General features: G+C 33.5%; 1 protein-coding gene and 1 long non-coding RNA gene across 5 annotated transcripts; both read right to left on the bottom strand.

Moving 5' to 3' along the window:
• Window positions 1-493: 493 nt before the first annotated feature.
• On the bottom strand, window positions 494-2,320 carry LOC135138813 (uncharacterized). 2 transcript variants are annotated; one of them, XR_010282060.1, is made up of 4 exons: window positions 1,774-2,320; window positions 950-1,722; window positions 737-887; window positions 494-688 (listed from the first exon to the last, which is right to left on the bottom strand). It is a non-coding gene; the product is annotated as an uncharacterized LOC135138813 (long non-coding RNA). The 2 variants fall into 2 exon arrangements; XR_010282059.1 differs by having other exon boundaries at window positions 950-2,211.
• A 146-nt stretch (window positions 2,321-2,466) lies between these two features.
• Window positions 2,467-16,970, bottom strand: LOC135137817 (uncharacterized). 3 transcript variants are annotated; one of them, XM_064067565.1, is made up of 8 exons: window positions 16,870-16,970; window positions 12,727-12,887; window positions 12,170-12,328; window positions 4,305-11,996; window positions 4,181-4,255; window positions 4,021-4,128; window positions 3,826-3,967; window positions 2,467-3,771 (listed from the first exon to the last, which is right to left on the bottom strand). In XM_064067565.1, exons 2-4 carry the CDS (start codon window positions 12,862-12,864, stop codon window positions 6,573-6,575), a joined length of 5,721 nt encoding a protein of 1,906 aa, XP_063923635.1. In that variant the 5' UTR covers window positions 12,865-12,887; window positions 16,870-16,970; the 3' UTR covers window positions 2,467-3,771; window positions 3,826-3,967; window positions 4,021-4,128; window positions 4,181-4,255; window positions 4,305-6,572. The 3 variants fall into 3 exon arrangements, with proteins under 3 accessions (XP_063923635.1, XP_063923636.1, XP_063923634.1); XM_064067566.1 differs by having other exon boundaries at window positions 4,181-4,252; XM_064067564.1 differs by having other exon boundaries at window positions 4,181-11,996.
• Between the last annotated feature and the right edge of the window lie 1,944 nt (window positions 16,971-18,914).

The following is an 18,914-nucleotide window of genomic DNA, read 5'->3' as shown; positions in this document are numbered from 1 at the left end:
CAATGACATCCACATGTTGAATATTCTTATCTACAGAGTCTTCAAAATTTTCTGGAATAATTTAGTATTCTGAGATGTAATCATCTCGGGTTCCGCAATGAAAAACAACCAATAGAATAAATTTATAAATTAATGATCAATTATTTGAAGACATTCGACAGTATCAAATTAAATAAATATGCAATTAGGAAAAAAATGTTAAACTAGTTGACAGATTACCTTGAAAACCTGTCATAACATGTCACTACTATAGAACGGAACGACAAAGAAAGTCCACTTCTCATCGCAAAATGTAGACTTCGGTGTACCTCAGGGTTCAATATTGGGTCCTCTCTTATTTCATTACATATGAAAGATATAATAGGTTTGTGCATACGCAGTGATACTACTTCCATCCTTTATGCATCCATAATTTCTGACAAACTAAGAAATGCGCTAGAAATCAAGTGCAATGAAAATATAAGTTTTACTGGATTTTTAAAAAACAAAATAGTTTGACTGTCCCCTAACTTCTTTTATTTAAAGAAAGAACACACAGAAAGTTTTACGATATTTCAGATTTACAGTTTTGGCCTTAGTACCCTCCCCACAAAGACAACGACCACCTTAACTCTGATGTAATACATAAAGGGATGATCAGCCTTGAATTCTTTCGGTTCTGGAATGGCACTGGGGGGAATGGGACAACCTAAAACCAAGTTTAACTCTTAATATTCTAGGAAGCTAAAACACTCACTGATAAAAGTGGACGCTGCGGCCTCAACTCCACCTTCGTTGACATCGATAAAACCTTTCTGCACGATCTTGTCCATTATCAAATCGCCCTTGACACCCGTAATTCCACTAAAGTCAGCTTCACCCTCATTAAACGCTTTGTGCACACCCATCTAAAAATACATAGAGTATAGTTAAATTAGAATATTTTTAACAGTCAATAAGTAAAACCTACTTGTTTTAATAGTTCCACAAAATCAATCCTACTTTCGATTTTGAATTTAGGAACGGCAACTAAGACAGTTTCGTATGTTAAATTATGAGGAGCTAAAACCCTGTCGATCTGGCTTTCAAGCGGCCCCAACCCCTCTTTATCGTTGGCAGAACTAAAACCATAGAAGCCTCTCCTCCAAAAAACAATTCCAAAAACTTAGCCTTCAAATGGGGGCATTCGTAAAACATGAAATCATCTCCATAGCGACTACGCATCGTTTCGACCTTATGGATATCTTTCGACGTCACATAGAAGTCCATTTTTGTCGTAAGGTCGGTGAAAAAGGGTCGCGCCCACGAGTCCTTGAAATAAAAGGCGTTAATTGAAACCAGTCTAGTACGTTTGCTTAAGTCATCGGGTTTGACTAAATCGCGAATTCTGTTTCTAGTTTGGGCCTCCACCCATCGATTGATGGTCTCTGCTGCGTCTACATTTCCTGCAAAGTCGATAGTTTCGACGTCGGAAAAATATACTAGGTTTTTCAATTCGTCTTTGACGACAATGTTTTTCTTGTTTATGTAGAGTTTATTGGCGATTTGTAGAGTGTAGGTTTCGTTATTTTTTAATTTTGTGAGGACTGTTTTGAAAATGTTGTCGGGTAGATGTAGAAGGGCGTCGATTTCTTGCGCTGTTGCTCCTTTGGTGCCTGTTTGTGGCAACGACAAAACTATTTAGGCCGAAAATGGACTAACGAGTAAGTTTTTGTCTGCGTAGTTTTCGTTTTTAGAAATTTTCTGAAAAAATGTCTCACAATTTCGTCAAACTGAAAATACTCACCGATGTACTTTGTAGATAGACGAAGTGAAAAGGTCGTTGCTTTTGATGAAATTGTCTAGCGAATGGTCAGCTAATACTAAAGTTAAAATGGGCAAAACATGGATCAAAAACTTCATGGTTAAGCTGGGCTGAACTGTTGGTTTAACGGCAGACAACACGAAACTTGTTTTGTTATATATATTGAATATTAATACTAATTTGTAGGAACATCCATATATGTAATGCACTGTTTGATAAAGAACTGTTCGTTTTCAGTGTTTATGTAGAGAGATGCTACTCCTTCTACTGTTAAAGTCTGGACCTTGAAACATCGTAGCTTTGGAACGTTGAACTCGATCAATGACCTCTCGAATTACTCAGATATGATGTTATGCACAATGTTGGGAGTCATCTAGAAATTTTCATCTAGGTGAATTAAATATATAATTTATTTGTAACTATTGTCTATCAAGTATTCAGATAATTAAAAAAAAAGTGTCTTGACGTTTTATGTCGTATTTAAGTGTGTGGACACGACTAACAGCGATGTCAAGTTAGAAAAAAACATAGATATGGTATAGTGGTGGAAATACTCCAGGTGAAACTTTTCTTTTTCTATCCTATGCATTTTGTGTGAGACAAAAAAAATTACCAAATTTTTAGTAGATCGTAGGTATTAAAATTTTTCTTTTTTTTTTTTGAAACGAAATGAAAACCAAATGAACTAAAACAATTCAACAATTTATTTTAACATATACAAAACACCTGCATTATTTATATATTTACAATGTGCAGATCCGACTAATCTTGGAAAATAATTGAACAATTTATTTTAACATATACAAAATAATTGTTGCATTATTTACATATTTACAATGTACAGAACTGTTCACTCTTGGAAAACATAGGGTTATCATAGTCAGTTGTTCGGAGTAATCATTGTTTCATTACTAGTAATATCTAAACTTATAAACTACAATAAACAAAAATGAAAATATCGCTCACATGTCATGATACTTTTGTTACAATGATTAAACTATGATTAAATAAAACAACGGCGACAAGGTTGCCGTCAGTATTCGATATTTTTGCTCAACTAAAAAGGTAACTTGTAGTATTGTATGTACCTTATATCAATCATTCTCCCAAAATGAAATCTATTTCATTTATGTCCGTTAGTTTTGCCAAGAGAACTAACTTCCGTAGTTGCGATGCTTGTAGCATCTTTAGCATTTGGTTACAATTAATTTCCCACTTTTCCTTTGAAACAAACTTTGTCAGTTTGTCAAAAAAGTGCATTTAAGAGAAGTCGTTATGAAAAGCACAAAATACTCTGAATAAGTGTAAACCAACGGTCACTTTGTCTCTCGAAGAGAACAACTACGGCTTAGTACAAATGTTACGTAAACGAAGTGAGTAAAATATCCGACGATGGACAACATTCTTGACGTCGTTTCTTGTCAATTTGGAGATATAATTAAAAAGTATCATGGCACGTCATATTTCAAAATTTTTAGATATTTTATATTGGAACCACCCGACAGATGCAAATACAAAAAGGGGTCGTGAAAACACGAACAACGAATCTAGCGTTGATGTTTGTTAGAAGGTACGTATATTGAAGGCTTAATCGAATCATGTGGACTTTAGCATGGGTTGTTCATGCGTCTTTATTTAACATGAAAAGTGCATCTGTTGAGCGATTCTGATAAAAAAAAATGTAAAATATATGTACAAAATACGAATCAGAATTAATTGTGCGATGGAAAACTATCGTAATCAAAGTGTCCTCTGACTGAAATGATTTATCAATATATTAAAAGAATTTACCTGTGAGTGGTTTGGCAATACAAATGATATCACTTTGATTAAGATGATTTTCGGTCGCACCATACTGTTTTCTATGCAGTGATTTCGGAATGTAGGGACACTTTGTAGCTCCCACGATGACAATATGAACCTTCTCCTGATGGTGTAGGTAGTTTGCATAGATCCTTTGGCTTGGACTTCGTTTATCGTATGTTTTACTGCAATTTTAAATAATTTATGAGATTGTGAAACATTAAAATTTTAAAAGCTACCTTAAACGCTGTTATATTGATATTGTCCAGATCGGTTGGTGGTATTAAACCCTTTAAACGTCTCAGACATGTTTTGTGGGGATCCGAAATTACAACGCCTGTTGCTGTTTCAAATTCGTTATTCTGACGTGGACGAAAGAATCTATAATGCAATATGTTATAAATAAAAATAAGTACTTTCGTTGGGAAGTTTACCTCTCTTAAATTCGTTGACGTTAACTGTTGTATCCATTACATAGTAATTATTGACGAATGGCACAAGTTTTGGTACCAACTTGTAAAAATTTATGGAAACACTATGTACTGAAAAGTTAAACCAAATTTATAACGTTAATTTCAAGAGGTTTTTACTTACCTTAGTTTATGTGTTTTGTTTGTATTTTGAAAGTTGGATAGAAGATAGTAGCAGGACGTACGAATAAAATTTCTACTGAAATTTCATAGTTAGACAACCTAAATATATTTAGATGTTGACTCACCTAAGAGTGGCGTCTGGTTCTGTTTCGCCCAATACTAAATACATTGAAAACATCGTCGTAGTTTCCGGAATTGCATTTTTAAAATACTGAAATCTCCAACCATGTCAGAATCTAAGTAAACCTGCATTCTGCTACCGCATCACAGCTCGTTTAATGCCGATTTCTCGTTTCAATAGATTTTGATTTTTCGCGAGTTATTTAGCTCAGTCGTGGATTTTTTAATATTATAAATGGTATCAAAAGAAAGCTGACTTTTTTCCCCAGGGGACCTCCTATCTCAGAATGCAAAAAACTTCAGCACTTCATCAAAAAATGCATCAATGTGCCGGTTAAAATGTGATGTAAAAGTTGTTCAACTTTATAATTTTTTTTGTAAAAACTGCATACTAGATATGAATATAAATATGGAGGTCCCCTGGACTGAAGTTTGTTAACTCGAAATATAATTTTTTTAAAGCGATATATCTCATATTTTTAAAATGCAACTCCGGAAACCGCGACGATGTTTTCAATGTATTTATTAGTATAGGGCTAAACCGAACCAGACGCCAGCCTTAAGTGAAAGTTGAAGCTTATCTGAGTGTGTATTCATGTGGTTGTCAGTTAATTCAAATTTGGGATACTATCAAAATAATTTATCGAAAGTTCCAAATTTTGTGTCATTAAAAATAAGTCGTCATGTCAAATTAGTCATTAAATTGAAATATATATCCATGAAAGAAAGTGTTTTGTTTTGATTTGTTTGATTTCAAATTAAACTTTGTTTTTAGTTTATTTATTCAGTGTCGGGATTTGAACGAATTCGACATAGTTTGATGATCAATAAATAAATAAAGATAACACAAATCTGGACACTATTTTAAGACAGATGAAAGATACACATGTATGCGTATTATTGAACTGCAACGATATTTCTAAAGTTTTCAAGTGACATAGCATTCCATTATAAAATTTTGAGATTTTTATAAGTGAGATACCTATAAGTGAGATAACGGGAAAAAAACTAGATATTTTCATTTGCTGAGTACAGGCTTAACTTTGACTGTTTATGTTAATAATTCGAAAGAATTCGATTATTAGCACGTGTAGTTTACAAGCAACAGCGGATAAAAGAAAATGAAATTTGTCTAATTTTTTCTCCTCAACGCAGAAGAGAGGACTGATTGATAAATCAACCAGACTCAGTTTTTTCCTCAAGAATTTATTTGGCAATTTTGCAGAATAAATTTTTTCAAATTTAAATTGTAAAATATTGTTATAAAATTTGATTTTTTGGGGAGACCATCTACGAATAAATTTTGATTAAGATTTATCTATAAAACTTACAAAAGGACTAATCAAGTGGAAAAAAGAAGGGCTGGACAATGTCCAAGAAAGTTAACTCAAAAACAAAAAGAGCAATTGGATTGTTGACGATTGTGTTTTAACTCTTAAAGAAATCAAAATAACATTGTTGGAAGAAAATTTCAACTAGAAATAACCTTATCTACCATAGATAGGGTTGTCAACGAGTTTCACTACTTCTTAAAACCTGTGTCATTTATACCAGAAAGCCAACAAAAAACCTTTTTTTTGATGAATTTGGAATATAAAAACATTCTAGAAGTAACTGTAGTGGAAACAACGTCAGAGCTCAGCTGAGAGGCCGGATTTTGGGGAATTTTAAACAACTCTATTGAATCACGTACAAGAAGATAATATTAAGGGCGCACATACTGTAATGGACAATGTAAGATTTCATAGAAATGAAAAACTCAACAACTTATACGAACCCATGGACATTTTCTTGTCACTCTACCTCCGTACAGCCCATTTCTTAACTCAGTTCCACAAAAGATCAAACTTGTTCGAAGTATGAGAAGGACGTGCCCAGCTCTATATAAATAGATCCCTCTGAAACCTACAAATCTTACGCAGTTGAGGAACTGTTTAATCAGTGCAGAAAGTTACACATTGACATAGGGGGACATAAGTGGGAGATTACCTCAACAGAAATGAAATTTAGAACTAAAATTATTTGTTCATGATTATATATATATGTAGCCATATTTATTTAAAAGTGTTACGTTTCCTTCAGTCCTTGTATCTAAAATAAAAATGTTTATTAAAACAGAAGAATAGCATTTGCGATAAATCGAAAGAATTTTGACAAAGGAAACTGGGGAATTTCTTTTGTCAAATAGTGAGAGAAATGATGAAAACTAAAAGAAAAACACTGTAATTGGGAAAACATTTTATAGATACAAATTTTAATTTTAATCAAAACAGCTAAAAATTTAACCAAGGTATCAGAGAGAACCGTTTTTTTGCTCCGCATTTTTTTAGGTATTCGACAATCTTTTCGTGGCCGTTCTTAGAAGCTGCGTAAAGCGGAGTCCGACCCTCATTATCAGCGTGATTTATTTCGGCTCCGCATTTGACCAGGCATTCGACAATGTTTTTGTGACCTTGAGAGGAAGCTGCGTAAAGCGGTGTCTGACCATCTTCATCAGCGCGATTTATTTCGGCTCCGCATTTCACCAGGCAATCGACAATTTTTTCGTGACCCTGAGAGGAAGCTGCGTAAAGCAATGTGCTGTCATAATAATTAGCGGGATTAATTTTTGCTCCGCCTTTGACCAGGCATTCGACAATTTTTTCGTGACCTTGAGAGGAAGCTGCGTAAAGCGGTGTGTGGCCATCTTTAGTAGCGCCATTCATTTCGGCTCCGCATTTCACCAGGTATTCGACAATTTTTTCGTGACCTAGAGAGGTAGCTGCGTAAAGCGGTGTCCGACCATATTTATCGGGGCGATTAATTTCGGCTCCGCATTTCACCAGGCATTCGACAATTTTTTCGTGACCTCGAGAGGAAGCTGCGTAAAGCGGTGTCCAACCTCGATAATCACCGCTATTGATTTCGGCTCCGCATTTCACCAGGCATTCGACAATTTTTTCGTGACCTTTAGAGGAAGCTGCGTGAAGCAGTGTCCAACCATATTTATGAGGGCTATTGATTTCGGCTCCGCATTTCACCAGGCATTCGACAATTTTTTCGTGACCTTTAGAGGAAGCTGCGTGAAGCAGTGTCCAACCATATTTATGAGGGCTATTGATTTCGGCTCCGCATTTCACCAGGTATTCGACAATTTTTTCGTGACCTTGAGAGGAAGCTGCGTAAAGCGGTGTCTGACCATCTTCATCAGCGCGATTTATTTCGGCTCCGCATTTCACCAGGCATTCGACAATTTTTTCGTGACCTTGAGAGGAAGCTGCGTAAAGCGGTGTCACACCACGTTTAGTAGCGCGATTGATTTCGGCTCCGCATTTCACCAGGCATTCGACAATTTTTTCGTGACCTTGAGAGGAAGCTGCGTAAAGCGGTGTCTGACCATCTTCATCAGCGCGATTTATTTCGGCTCCGCATTTCACCAGGCAATCGACAATTTTTTCGTGACCCTGAGAGGAAGCTGCGTAAAGCAATGTGCTGTCATCATAATTAGCGGGATTAATTTTTGCTCCGCCTTTGACCAGGCACTCGACAATTTTTTCGTGACCTTGAGAGGAAGCTGCGTAAAGCGGTGTGTGGCCATCTTTAGTAGCGCGATTCATTTCGGCTCCGCATTTCACCAGGTATTCGACAATTTTTTCGTGACCTTGAGAGGAAGCTGCGTAAAGCGGTGTGTGGCCATCTTTAGTAGCGCGATTGATTTCGGCTCCGCATTTCACCAGGTATTCGACAATTTTTTCGTGACCTTGAGAGGAAGCTGCGTAAAGCGGTGTCCAACCTCGATAATCACCGCTATTGATTTCGGCTCCGCATTTCACCAGGCATTCGACAATTTTTTCGTGACCTCGAGAGGAAGCTGCGTAGAGCGGTGTCCAACCATATTCATTGGCGGGATTGATTTCGGCTCCGCATTTCACCAGGCATTCGACAATGTTTTCGTGACCTTGAGAGGAAGCTACGTGAAGCAGTGTCCAACCATATTTATGAGGGCTATTGATTTCGGCTCCGCATTTCACCAGGCATTCGACAATTTTTTCGTGACCTTGAGAGGAAGCTGCGTAAAGCGGTGTCCGACCATATTTATCGGGGCGATTAATTTCGGCTCCGCATTTCACCAGGTATTCGACAATTTTTTCGTGACCTTGAGAGGAAGCTGCGTAAAGCGGTGTCTCACCATTTCTATTAGCGCGATGGACTGCGGCTCCGCATTTCACCAGGCATTCGACAATTTTTTCGTGACCGTGAGAGGAAGCTGCGTAAAGCGGTGTCTCGCCATTTTCAGTAGCGTGATTAATTTCGGCTCCGCATTTGACAAAGTAGTCTACAACTGTTACTTGTCCCTTTTGAGAAGCTATTATAAGAGGCGTATTACCATTGAATTCAGTAATAAAATTGACTTTTTTATTAAAAATACTTGAAAATGAAAATAATTGTTTGTTCACAACCATTTTAAACGCTTCTACGTATCCGTGCAAAGCGGCAAAAAATAACATATTAATTTGGTCAGTTGTTCGACTATACGAATCTTTCAGTTGTAATTTGCGTGATTCTAATAATTCCAGTTCCGCTCCCAAACTTTCACTTTCTCGTGCCCATGCTAAGGGTGTGATTTTATATAAAAAATCTTGTTCTAATATTTCACATTTGTCTAACAAAAACAATAAGGCTTTAGAATATTCCTTCGTTTCTAATGACGCATTCATAACTTCCTTGTTTGCTTCGATAACATAACCCATCAATTTTGTTTGTACTTTTAAACGCCCATGTCTTCGTCCCCAAGAACAAATGAGATGTAAGGCACTTCTTCCACAATCATCTTTACGTTTTATTAATTTGTCGTCAAATTTCTCCACCTCATCAAAATTTTTGTATAAAATCGCAATGTGGACCGGTGAATTTTTGCCAGTTAACATGTCGAAGAAGAAACGTACATTATTATATTTTTTATCAAGAAAAATGTCCTTCCGAATCATTCCAAAATTTTTAGAAAAATATAAGGCAACAAAATATTCGGCAAAGGAAGCATGTGCAAATTTCGGAATGCCGTTTTGTAGACCAGTCACGATACCAACAGTTGCGAAATCTTCAGAAACAGAATCTATATCTTGCGAAGAATCTATCTTTAATTGTTTCAAAATATTTTCAGGAAATATTACTTTGACCGCTAACTTTTCATACTGTTTTAATTTCGCTTCCTTTTTCTTCCGAACTTCTTCTTCCCAATAAACACTGTTCACAGGAACTTTGCTTTCGTAGAAAAAATTTAATTTTCCTTCTATGAAATAATGATACATATCAGTCAGGAGAAATTTATTTTTTAATAACTCTAAATATTGTTCCTTATTTTGCAGAAATACCTGTGTAAGCATATATATTTGTAGTGGGATTCCTAATATATCTAAATGTTTTGTAAATGCAAACGTGGATTTAATTTTGTCTATGGTTGATTTCAAATCTGCAGGCGCAATAAAATTGTTAAGACGTTTCTTAATATAATTTTCTTGCTCAACTTCGCTGAACTGATTGATACTCATTGACAGAGTATTAAATTTTTCTTCAAGAGGAGATTTTAAATGTTGCCTTGCTGTAACCCACTGAGTAAAACCTTTTTGTGATAACATAAGAATGAGATCTGAAGTATCATTTAAATAGTGAGTAAATATTTCATCAAGAGCGTCCCATACATAAACCACATTGCGTTGTTTTAAACACATCGTAAAAAATTCTAGATCCAGCCCAGTGAGGTGTCGATATTTTTCATTTAAAACCAATGTTTCGAATAGTTTTAAATCTGGTGATATTTCAGACTTTCCTGAATTTTTAAAGAAAGTCATAACATCTTGAGCGCTCAGAATCACGGTCCAATATCTCGCACAACAGTTGTTTTTTAAACTCTTCGTTAATTCGGTTTTGCCCATTCCTGGGTCACCTGTTATTAGGTTTATGTTGTTTCTGAATTCGAAAGACCAAATTTCGTTTTCGTTTTTGGAAGTACTAGGTAATTTATAATTTCGCAGTTCATTAACATCGCCTTTGCTTCGAATCCATTCTAAGTTTTGTTCGTTAGCAAATTTAAAATAGTGTACAATTATGGATGCTGGTGTTTTAGAACATATTTTCTGGAAATCAGAATCACTACAATTTTTTTCACACCTTATGAAAATTGGATTACCAAAAATTTTGGAGTCTGTATTACGTAAAAAGCCGTGAATATTTGTTAAAGTATGCTTTTTAGATATTTTCAATTGCTGAGAATTCCCTTCGCAATTTAAAATGATAACGGTGTTTCGACTAACATGTTCTAAATATTTAATGTCTATAATATTGACTGACAAATATCTATCGATATAAAGATTGGGAAAAACTTCCTTTTGTCCATCTATCTGACAAGGACCATTTGCCATCTCTAAAAGTTTTTCCACAGTAACATGCTTTAAAATTTCTTCATTTTTTTCGAAAGCGGTCACTAACTTAATTGCTTCTTTTCCTTGTAGAGAAATGGTGAAATTTTGTAGTATTTTGTCACGCAATTCACCGTTTGGTTTCAAGTTGGATAAGTTTTGAAAGACAGAGCGTTCTTTCATCCATTCTTCATATTTTCCTTCACCAAGTATAATAAATTTTGCGTCTGGACAGAGGTTAATTGCTTTCTCCATATTCGCGTGTTTCTTTACAATCAGCGGACATTTCTCCATCAGCCATAGCAATTGTGTCAACAAATTTGCATCCAAATTTTCGACACTACTTATATAATCAAAAGAAAGAGAATAAAGTAATCGAACTTTGTTCAATTCCTTCGGGTCGACCTTTTTGTCCAAGTCGCTCCACAGATTTTGAATCGCGTTGCTGCCTTCTTTTTTCAACAATGTAATGTCGAACAGACAAATAGCCTCTCGAAGTATTTTTATTTCGTCTGTCACTGAACCAAAAACAAATGGTTCGATCTGAGAAGAGAGCAAACGAACCGCTATTGCACGTTGAATCATTCTTTTGCTTAGTTTTTCTTTTTTCCCGTCTTTCAAACTCCATTCCGAGATGACCTCGACGCATTTCTTAAAAATTTCTTCGTTAGAGCAAAACATCTTATTAAATCTATGCATTGTTGATTTTGTAAGTTCTTCAAAACGTTCTTGGTTTGTGTAAAGACGAAAGCTTTCGAAGAATGTTCGGTACTGCTGAATTTTTTCAGGATTTTGTTTAGTCCACTCGTTCTCTATGATTTGAAATGTATGATAATAATTTATGTTTTCAGAAACTCTTAAAATGTCGAAATCGTCTTCTGAAACTGTCTTTTTAATCGGCTTCAGGTCAAACTCTTCTCCTTCTAGTCTAAATTTTGTGTCTTCTGAAGTTTCAAATGTATTTGTGGTGAATAATATAAATTCTTGCACTTCGCCTTTTACCTCTTGAGCAGATTTGAAATATTTTATTAAACTGAAGTTTCCCGTTTTACTTGCCAACTGCTTTATATATAATTGTCTTTTTTCATTACTGTGTTTTAATTGCAGTGCTTTTGTTTTTATTCCCTGGTCTGTCTTAATTTCAATAACCACGTCGTCAAAATCACCAAAATTTTTATCGTTCGAAGAAATGTGGAAATCTCTTATTTTACTGTCGCTTACCATTTGCAGTGCGACGTTAGCGGTAACCAGATCTTCGTATTTTTTACCCTTGTCGGTAGTTCCCGCCCGTTTCTCAAAAATCTGTAACAGAAATCAACAATGTGAATAAATCGAGAATACTTCATTGTAAATCATTCAAAAATTAGACGTTGAAATACTTCTTAGTTTTTTATGTTTTTTAAAATTTTACAGATATTTTTCTTGTACTAAATAACGGTCAAAAAGTATATTTCATCATAAATTAATAGATTTACCTTTTCCGACAAAGTTTTATTTCTTCCACCATCTTTTCTGTTTCCAGACTGGGTCCCTAGAAGTGTATTTTCTTCGGTGCTTTCCTTAATTTGATGAATATCTTCAAATAGAACACCTTGCTGGTTTCGAGTGTCTTCTATTCCCGTTAGATCTGTCCGCTACAATTGATTTAATTAAGCAAATTATTATCGTTAAAATTATTCCAAGTAACTAACAGTTAATTGGCTAAAGTTTCAAAACTTCCATCATTTTTGTTAGAGCTTAAATAATGGACCATGAATAAGAAACATGAAATTTTCGAGAACACATGGTGCACAACAATATGGCAAAAACTTTACATTTTTCTCAAAACGTTCTCTACGTTCACTTGTAAAATTGTATAGTTTTAATTAACTTTTATACTAAATATACAATCTAAAATTTTACTATGTTGTCTATTTTGAATATTGAAGTTCTGGTATTTGTCTTTGTAAAAATGTAACAAGTAAATTTAGGGTAAAATTCAATAATCAAAATGAATTTGAAGATAGTTTTGACTTATCCAAATTTATAATACCTTTGACGAAGAAGAAGTATTCCCTTCGGGTTGCGAGGTGTGTAGCGAATTTTCTTGTTTTCTTCGTGTATTTTCTATTGTCTTACGTTTTAATTCCTCTTCTAGTCTTCTGACTTCTTTGTTGGAACTTGAGTCCATGGTGGCAAATTTGAACGTATATACTGAGAAAAATATCGGTCAGTCAAGTAAACTAGTGACGGTCAGAAAAAATGGATACTAGTATGTGTCAGTTTTCGACAATAAAACTAAAAGTTTTACCTTTGTATTCCAATATAAAAAAAAATGGGAATCGTGATCATAGATTTTATGTCTTTATTGAAAATGGGCTCGACCTAAAAGGTATGACTTTTTTAATATTTTTGAAAATGGAAAAAAAATATTTTAGAATATCCCCAAAATTTGTAAAATTAAATCTAACTTATAAATTTATGCGTTCATATTTTTAACAATATGCATGCGGATTATTGTAAAAAAAGTGAATCTATTAGAAGCAAATTTGGGCTTTAGTGGCCCTTATAATATTTATATTTTTAAGAACTGTTTATACAAAATGTTTAAAAAACACAATAAATCAGCTTATAGCGCCAAATTTTTTGGGACTTATTAATAGTAATTTTATTCTTATTGCACTCTAATTCTTATCTCGCACATCAACATTAACACATTTTGGCATTGTCGTGCTGACATCATCTCAAAATGTACTTTATAATAGAGCAACAAAGCATGGTGTTCAAGCAACGATTGACGATTAGTAATACACAATTTGAAAAGCTTGAGAAGAGAGAATGGAGATCTTGGCACGGAGAAGAATAATGTAGATCTTCATCAACTAATGGAGAAAAGGCTTTATCTACAGAACAATAATAAAAATTGGAAAAAAAACTGAATCCAGAAAACGATTGTTACAATTAATAATTGAATTAAATTGGGAGAACCATCGGTCACTATTAACTGCTTGGATAATTAGAGAGTGTATTAAATCCAACTATTTCTAAAAAGTGGTTATTATGCGAAAAAATCAAGTCACCATTTTCGCAAAACTATAAAATTTGCTGTTAGGAATTTAATTTTTTATGAAAAACCACAATAAGTTGAAATAAGCATATGTATGTAATTTTGAAGTAAATGCAAAGAAGCGTGTTAAGCTTATGTTTAAAATGAGCTTTCACTTTGCAAAATTTTGTGATGACGTCATTAATTTTTTTGGGGTAATAAACATACAATCTACCATGTTTACAATAAATTTAAATCTTCTGCAAAGATGCAACATTATTTTCTTTTGTCACTCTGTGTAAGCAAATCTAAAAATTATGAATAGAATGATAAATCATTAGTATAAACTCATTATATTTTGCACATTTTAGATAGGATTTATTTGGCAAAATTTTGAGATGACGTCATATTTTTTTTGGGGTAAATAAACAGATGTATTTTGATCAAAAATTTACCATGCTTATGATAACTATAAAACAACTACAAGATTTCAAAGCATTCGGTTTGACGGACTTAAAATTAAAATGCAAAATATTGTTATATAATTTAGATTTTTACTTCCCGAGCGTAAGCAAAGGAAGTATTGTAAGCGAGGCTGTGGCCGACTCTCTACTTTTGCATTTTCTCGACCTATCATGACCCCTAGAGCATGAAGAAATAGGTCGCCCGTTTCCGTCTGTCTGTCCGTCTATCAGTCGGTCCGTCTTTCCGCCTGTCCGTCTGTCTGCCGTCCCGGATTTTTATTAGACATCTATAGACAGATAATCTCCGAAAGTACTAGGCCGATTGTTGTCAAATGTTGTATTTATATTACGTATATCAGGTAGATGGTAAAACGCTAACCAAAATTTGTCTAATCATCCCCACCACTAATGTGACGACGTCAATTCAAAATTGTACATAGTAATTGGGTTATAAATTGTATCAAATAAAGTAGTTTTACACATGATTGTAGTTTATGACTCCGAATTGAGATTTTACCCGAAACGTCCAGATGTTTGGAAAAAAATCAAAATTTGGAAACAACATTTTGACATTTAATTTGGAATCTACAAAACCGAATGCTTTGAAATCTTGCAGATGGTTTTAATCAAAATATATTTACTTATCCCCTCCAAAAAAATGATGACGTCATATAAAAATTTTGCCGAATAAATCCTACATAAAATGTACAAAGTATGATGAGTCTCTACTTGTGATTTATCATTCCATCCATATTTTTTAGATTTGCATATACAGGGTGACTCAAAAATATTAATGAATGCGTGAATTTATTTTATTGATTAATCAGGAAATACAAAACCGAATGATTTGAAATCTTGGAGATGTTTTAAATTTATCATAAGCATGGTAAATTTTTGATCAAGATGTATTTTCTCATCCCCCCTAAAAAATTAATGACGCGACCCCAAAATTTTGCTGAAAAAATGCTTAACTGTGTAAAGAATGATGAATGTACATTTGTGATTTATCACTGCATTAATATTTTTTATTGATTAAATCAAGAATTGCAAAACTGTATACTTTGAAATCTTGCAGAAGTTTTAAAGTTATTGTAAGCATGGTAAACTGTTAATTCAAGTAAATCTGTTTATTTCCGCCAAAAAATTGATGACGTTATCTCAAAATTTTGCAAAATATGAGTTTTTACTTGTGATTCATGATAGCATTCATATGTTTTATTGATCAAATTAAGAACGAGTCATCCCATTTTCTCGAAAATGTGAAAATATAGTCTTTGCCATTTCTATTGAAACACCACTTGTTGATCGTAAATTTGGCAACGTTCATATTCACACAATTTTCTAACTAAAAGCCGTTGTCAATCAACCGAAAGCTGTTACCAATTGCCAAATTTTAAGCAAAATCAACAGGTGGTGGTTCAATAGAAATGGCAAAGACTTTACAAACGTCTTTATTTAATAAGGATTATAATAATGATATTCAGAACATTTTGTCGATAGTAGCTTACTAGTTAATAATTGTTTTGTTCCTCTGTCTTCATGGGTCGAACGCATTCAAATCAAACTAATTTCTACGTGACATTCTTCTGATGTATAAACATAAACACTTTCAAGTTGTTTTTCTTATCGAGGATAATCTAAGAACTAACAGTAATGGAGTCCATTGGTCAATTTGGTACTAGTTTCTCGTTATAATTAACCAAATGTGATTTATAGCATCCAAACACCTAATAAAATGTAGTGTTTTATTCAATAAGATCAGAGCATTAAAAAAGACCGGTTATTGCAATTCGTAGAAACCATGTTTTAGTTTAGTTTGTGTTTCACCGTCACGTCTACAGGTTGATATCAGTGTTATGGCTATTTGTCTTAAATTACAAGTAATATACAGGGTGTTCATTTTATCTGTTCACACCTGACATTTTTGCATAGGGAACATATTATACACTCCAGAGACAACTTCGTGCAATTTAATTTTTTTTTAATACGTAATTACCAATTACAGAAAAAAAATGACAAAGATGGCAATGCCAAATAATGATTAAATTAAAAAAAAAATTCAATTTGTTTTAAAATGTAAAAGTACTGTCTAAACTCTTTAGACCAATTTTTTTAAACATGGATGTCATCACATTATTAATGGGGAGGATTAGACAAAATTTGTTCTGCAATCTGCCAACTATATATTTACAATACACATATAAAATTTGACAACAATCGGTCCAGTAGTTTCCGAGATTATCGGTCTAACAAAATAGTCGCAGACGACGTAAGGACCGACCGCCAATATCAGTAGAAGGAAAAATGTTGGTTATTGATAATAGATCGATTTCGGTGCAACAGTAGTAAAACTTTTTAGCAGCAAAAATAATTCTAAAAACAATATAATTGATGTAAAAGAGTTCTCTACAAAAAATACCATTAGTGAGGCACGATTCATAGCCAAAATTATTGATAACTGAGACATTGTTGCAAAATTCAACACAACTAGAGTGCATTAAGTTACAAGAAGTGCCATCAGAACACAAATTTGGAGGTCTACCAGAGGTATAAATGCAAGTTATAGGTCTTAAGTTTTGTATATATTGATCGACGCAATTGGAAATAATGATGCATGATTATTACGTATGTACAATAAAAAATACGCGTATATTGTAAATTCTGACTATAATCATGTTCAACTTACCCGTCAGGAAGTTCACTTATTTTTGAAATTTATAATCACCAAAAACTTTTGTGAAATATGTTACAACTAAAGTATTTGTTTAATACTGTAAACTTTTAAATCATTCGTGTTACAATAATGAGCATTTTTTTTAACGGCGTGCCTTAAATACTATATTCTAAAGGTGGGGTTAGCATATCTGATAAGTTGGTCTTATCAAGAGCAAGACCATCAAGTTTTTTGTTCTTATCTTACAGACAGGTCTCAGTATGTACAATACAGGAAATTTAAATCAATATTATTTAAACATTTATCAGGAGTTCCACAGGGCTCAGTCCTCATCCCGTTGTTGTTTGTAGTATAGATCAACGATCTCTCAGAATTATTAAATGAACACCAATGCCATAATTTATTATATGCCGATGATCTAAAAATAAATTGTACCTTCAACAATATAGATGACTGCAAGAAACTACAATATTCTATAGACAAGGTTACAGAATGGATCTCAGAGAATTATCAGAGTCTAAATCGTGGTAAATGTCGTGTCGTTTCGTTTTCTAAAAAAACGAATACTCAGATATATGACTATAAATTTCGTAATGTTTTGCCAACATTAACAATAGTTTCATTATAATGATGATTGTGGATAAACAATAATCCTAAACTAATTTTGTTACCGATAACTATCGTGTACCAACTTCAGGTGTTTGTGGACGAAACACCATCGGATGACTGTGATATTTAATCTATTTGCATAATTAAATCAGAGTTTCTATTAGTTTTTTAATTAAACGTCATAATAAATCAACAAACACATTACCCATTGGTTTGTACATAGTTTACATTTTAAATTCATTGGTTTTTGGGTGGACAGAAGTACTAAGTATTTTAAAACCTAGATTTAAGATAGCGAAAACAAGTGTTTATTGGCGCTTTGGTTGAAAATTTTGTCATCAAATCACGACATTTTATCTTATTTAAACCACTGATTAAATTACTTCTTTCCATTTGCGTCGTAGCGGCTAAGATATAATCTATTTTCTAGAAATTGGTTTCGCACTTCATTTAGATTGAGTACAATACAAAAATATAAAGCAAAATTGGCAGATAAATAACAAGTATTTATTATTTGATAAAACTTTTTGTTCCACTTACAATTTATTAATGTTGACCAACTTGGTGATTATATTACTTTACCTTCCACTGTTTTCACTTCCCGAGCTAAGGAAGTAATCGAGTCCAACGGTCGACTCCCTACTCTTATGTTTTCCCGACTTTTCATGATTCCTAAAGTACGAAGAAATGGGTCTCCCATTACCGTATATCGGTCTGTCTGTCTGTCTGTCGTTTGTCCGGATTTTCGTTAAACAGATAATTTTCGAAACTACTGGACAGATTGTTGTAAAATTTTATATGTGTATTATCAATATCATATTATAAATAATAAAATGCTAACCAAATTTTGTGTAGTCGTCTCCATCAATAAATAACAAAACTATACGTAATAAATTTTGCAAACGTTTTAAAGCTCATAAGCACAGTAAATGTTTAGCCAAGATATCCAAAAAAAAAATTGCTAAGCTAATCTCAAAATTTTTACGCAAGTTGTAATAAAGTAAAATAAAATAAAGCAAACAAGAGAGCAAGTAATATTTGTTTTATCTTTTTTATTGTTACTCATAACTTCAGGTGTTTGGGGACGAAACATGAAGTGTTTATTAACACCTTGGTTGAAAATTTTGCAATCAAATCACATTTTGTCTTATTTAAATAGCAATTCAAAATTACTTACTTGTTTCCATTAGAAAACCGGAAACTTGTAACCGTGTTGTGGAAAATTTATTGGTGCTTTATTTAAACAGAAACATTACGTGGTATAATAATAATTGTTATCGCTTCCTTTGTTAAATAAAAATCTCAATTCTCTTTTTACGTTTGATAGAAGAAAAAATATGTTACTACCTTCAACACTGGTCCGCCGTAAATTTTGATAAAGTATGTCAAAAGAGGGTACCTACTTTAAAGGATACGTGCACATCGACGAAATAAATTACAAACTGAAA

The sequence above is a fragment of the Zophobas morio genome, unplaced genomic scaffold (genome assembly GCF_036711695.1).
Source record: "Zophobas morio isolate AGI-343-1 ecotype UQ-CSIRO unplaced genomic scaffold, CSIRO_AGI_Zmor_V1 ptg000030l, whole genome shotgun sequence".
NCBI classification, from domain to species: Eukaryota; Metazoa; Arthropoda; class Insecta; order Coleoptera; family Tenebrionidae; genus Zophobas; species Zophobas morio.
Note: the sequence above shows the minus strand (reverse complement) of the source record. Positions and strands in the feature narration are given on the sequence as shown.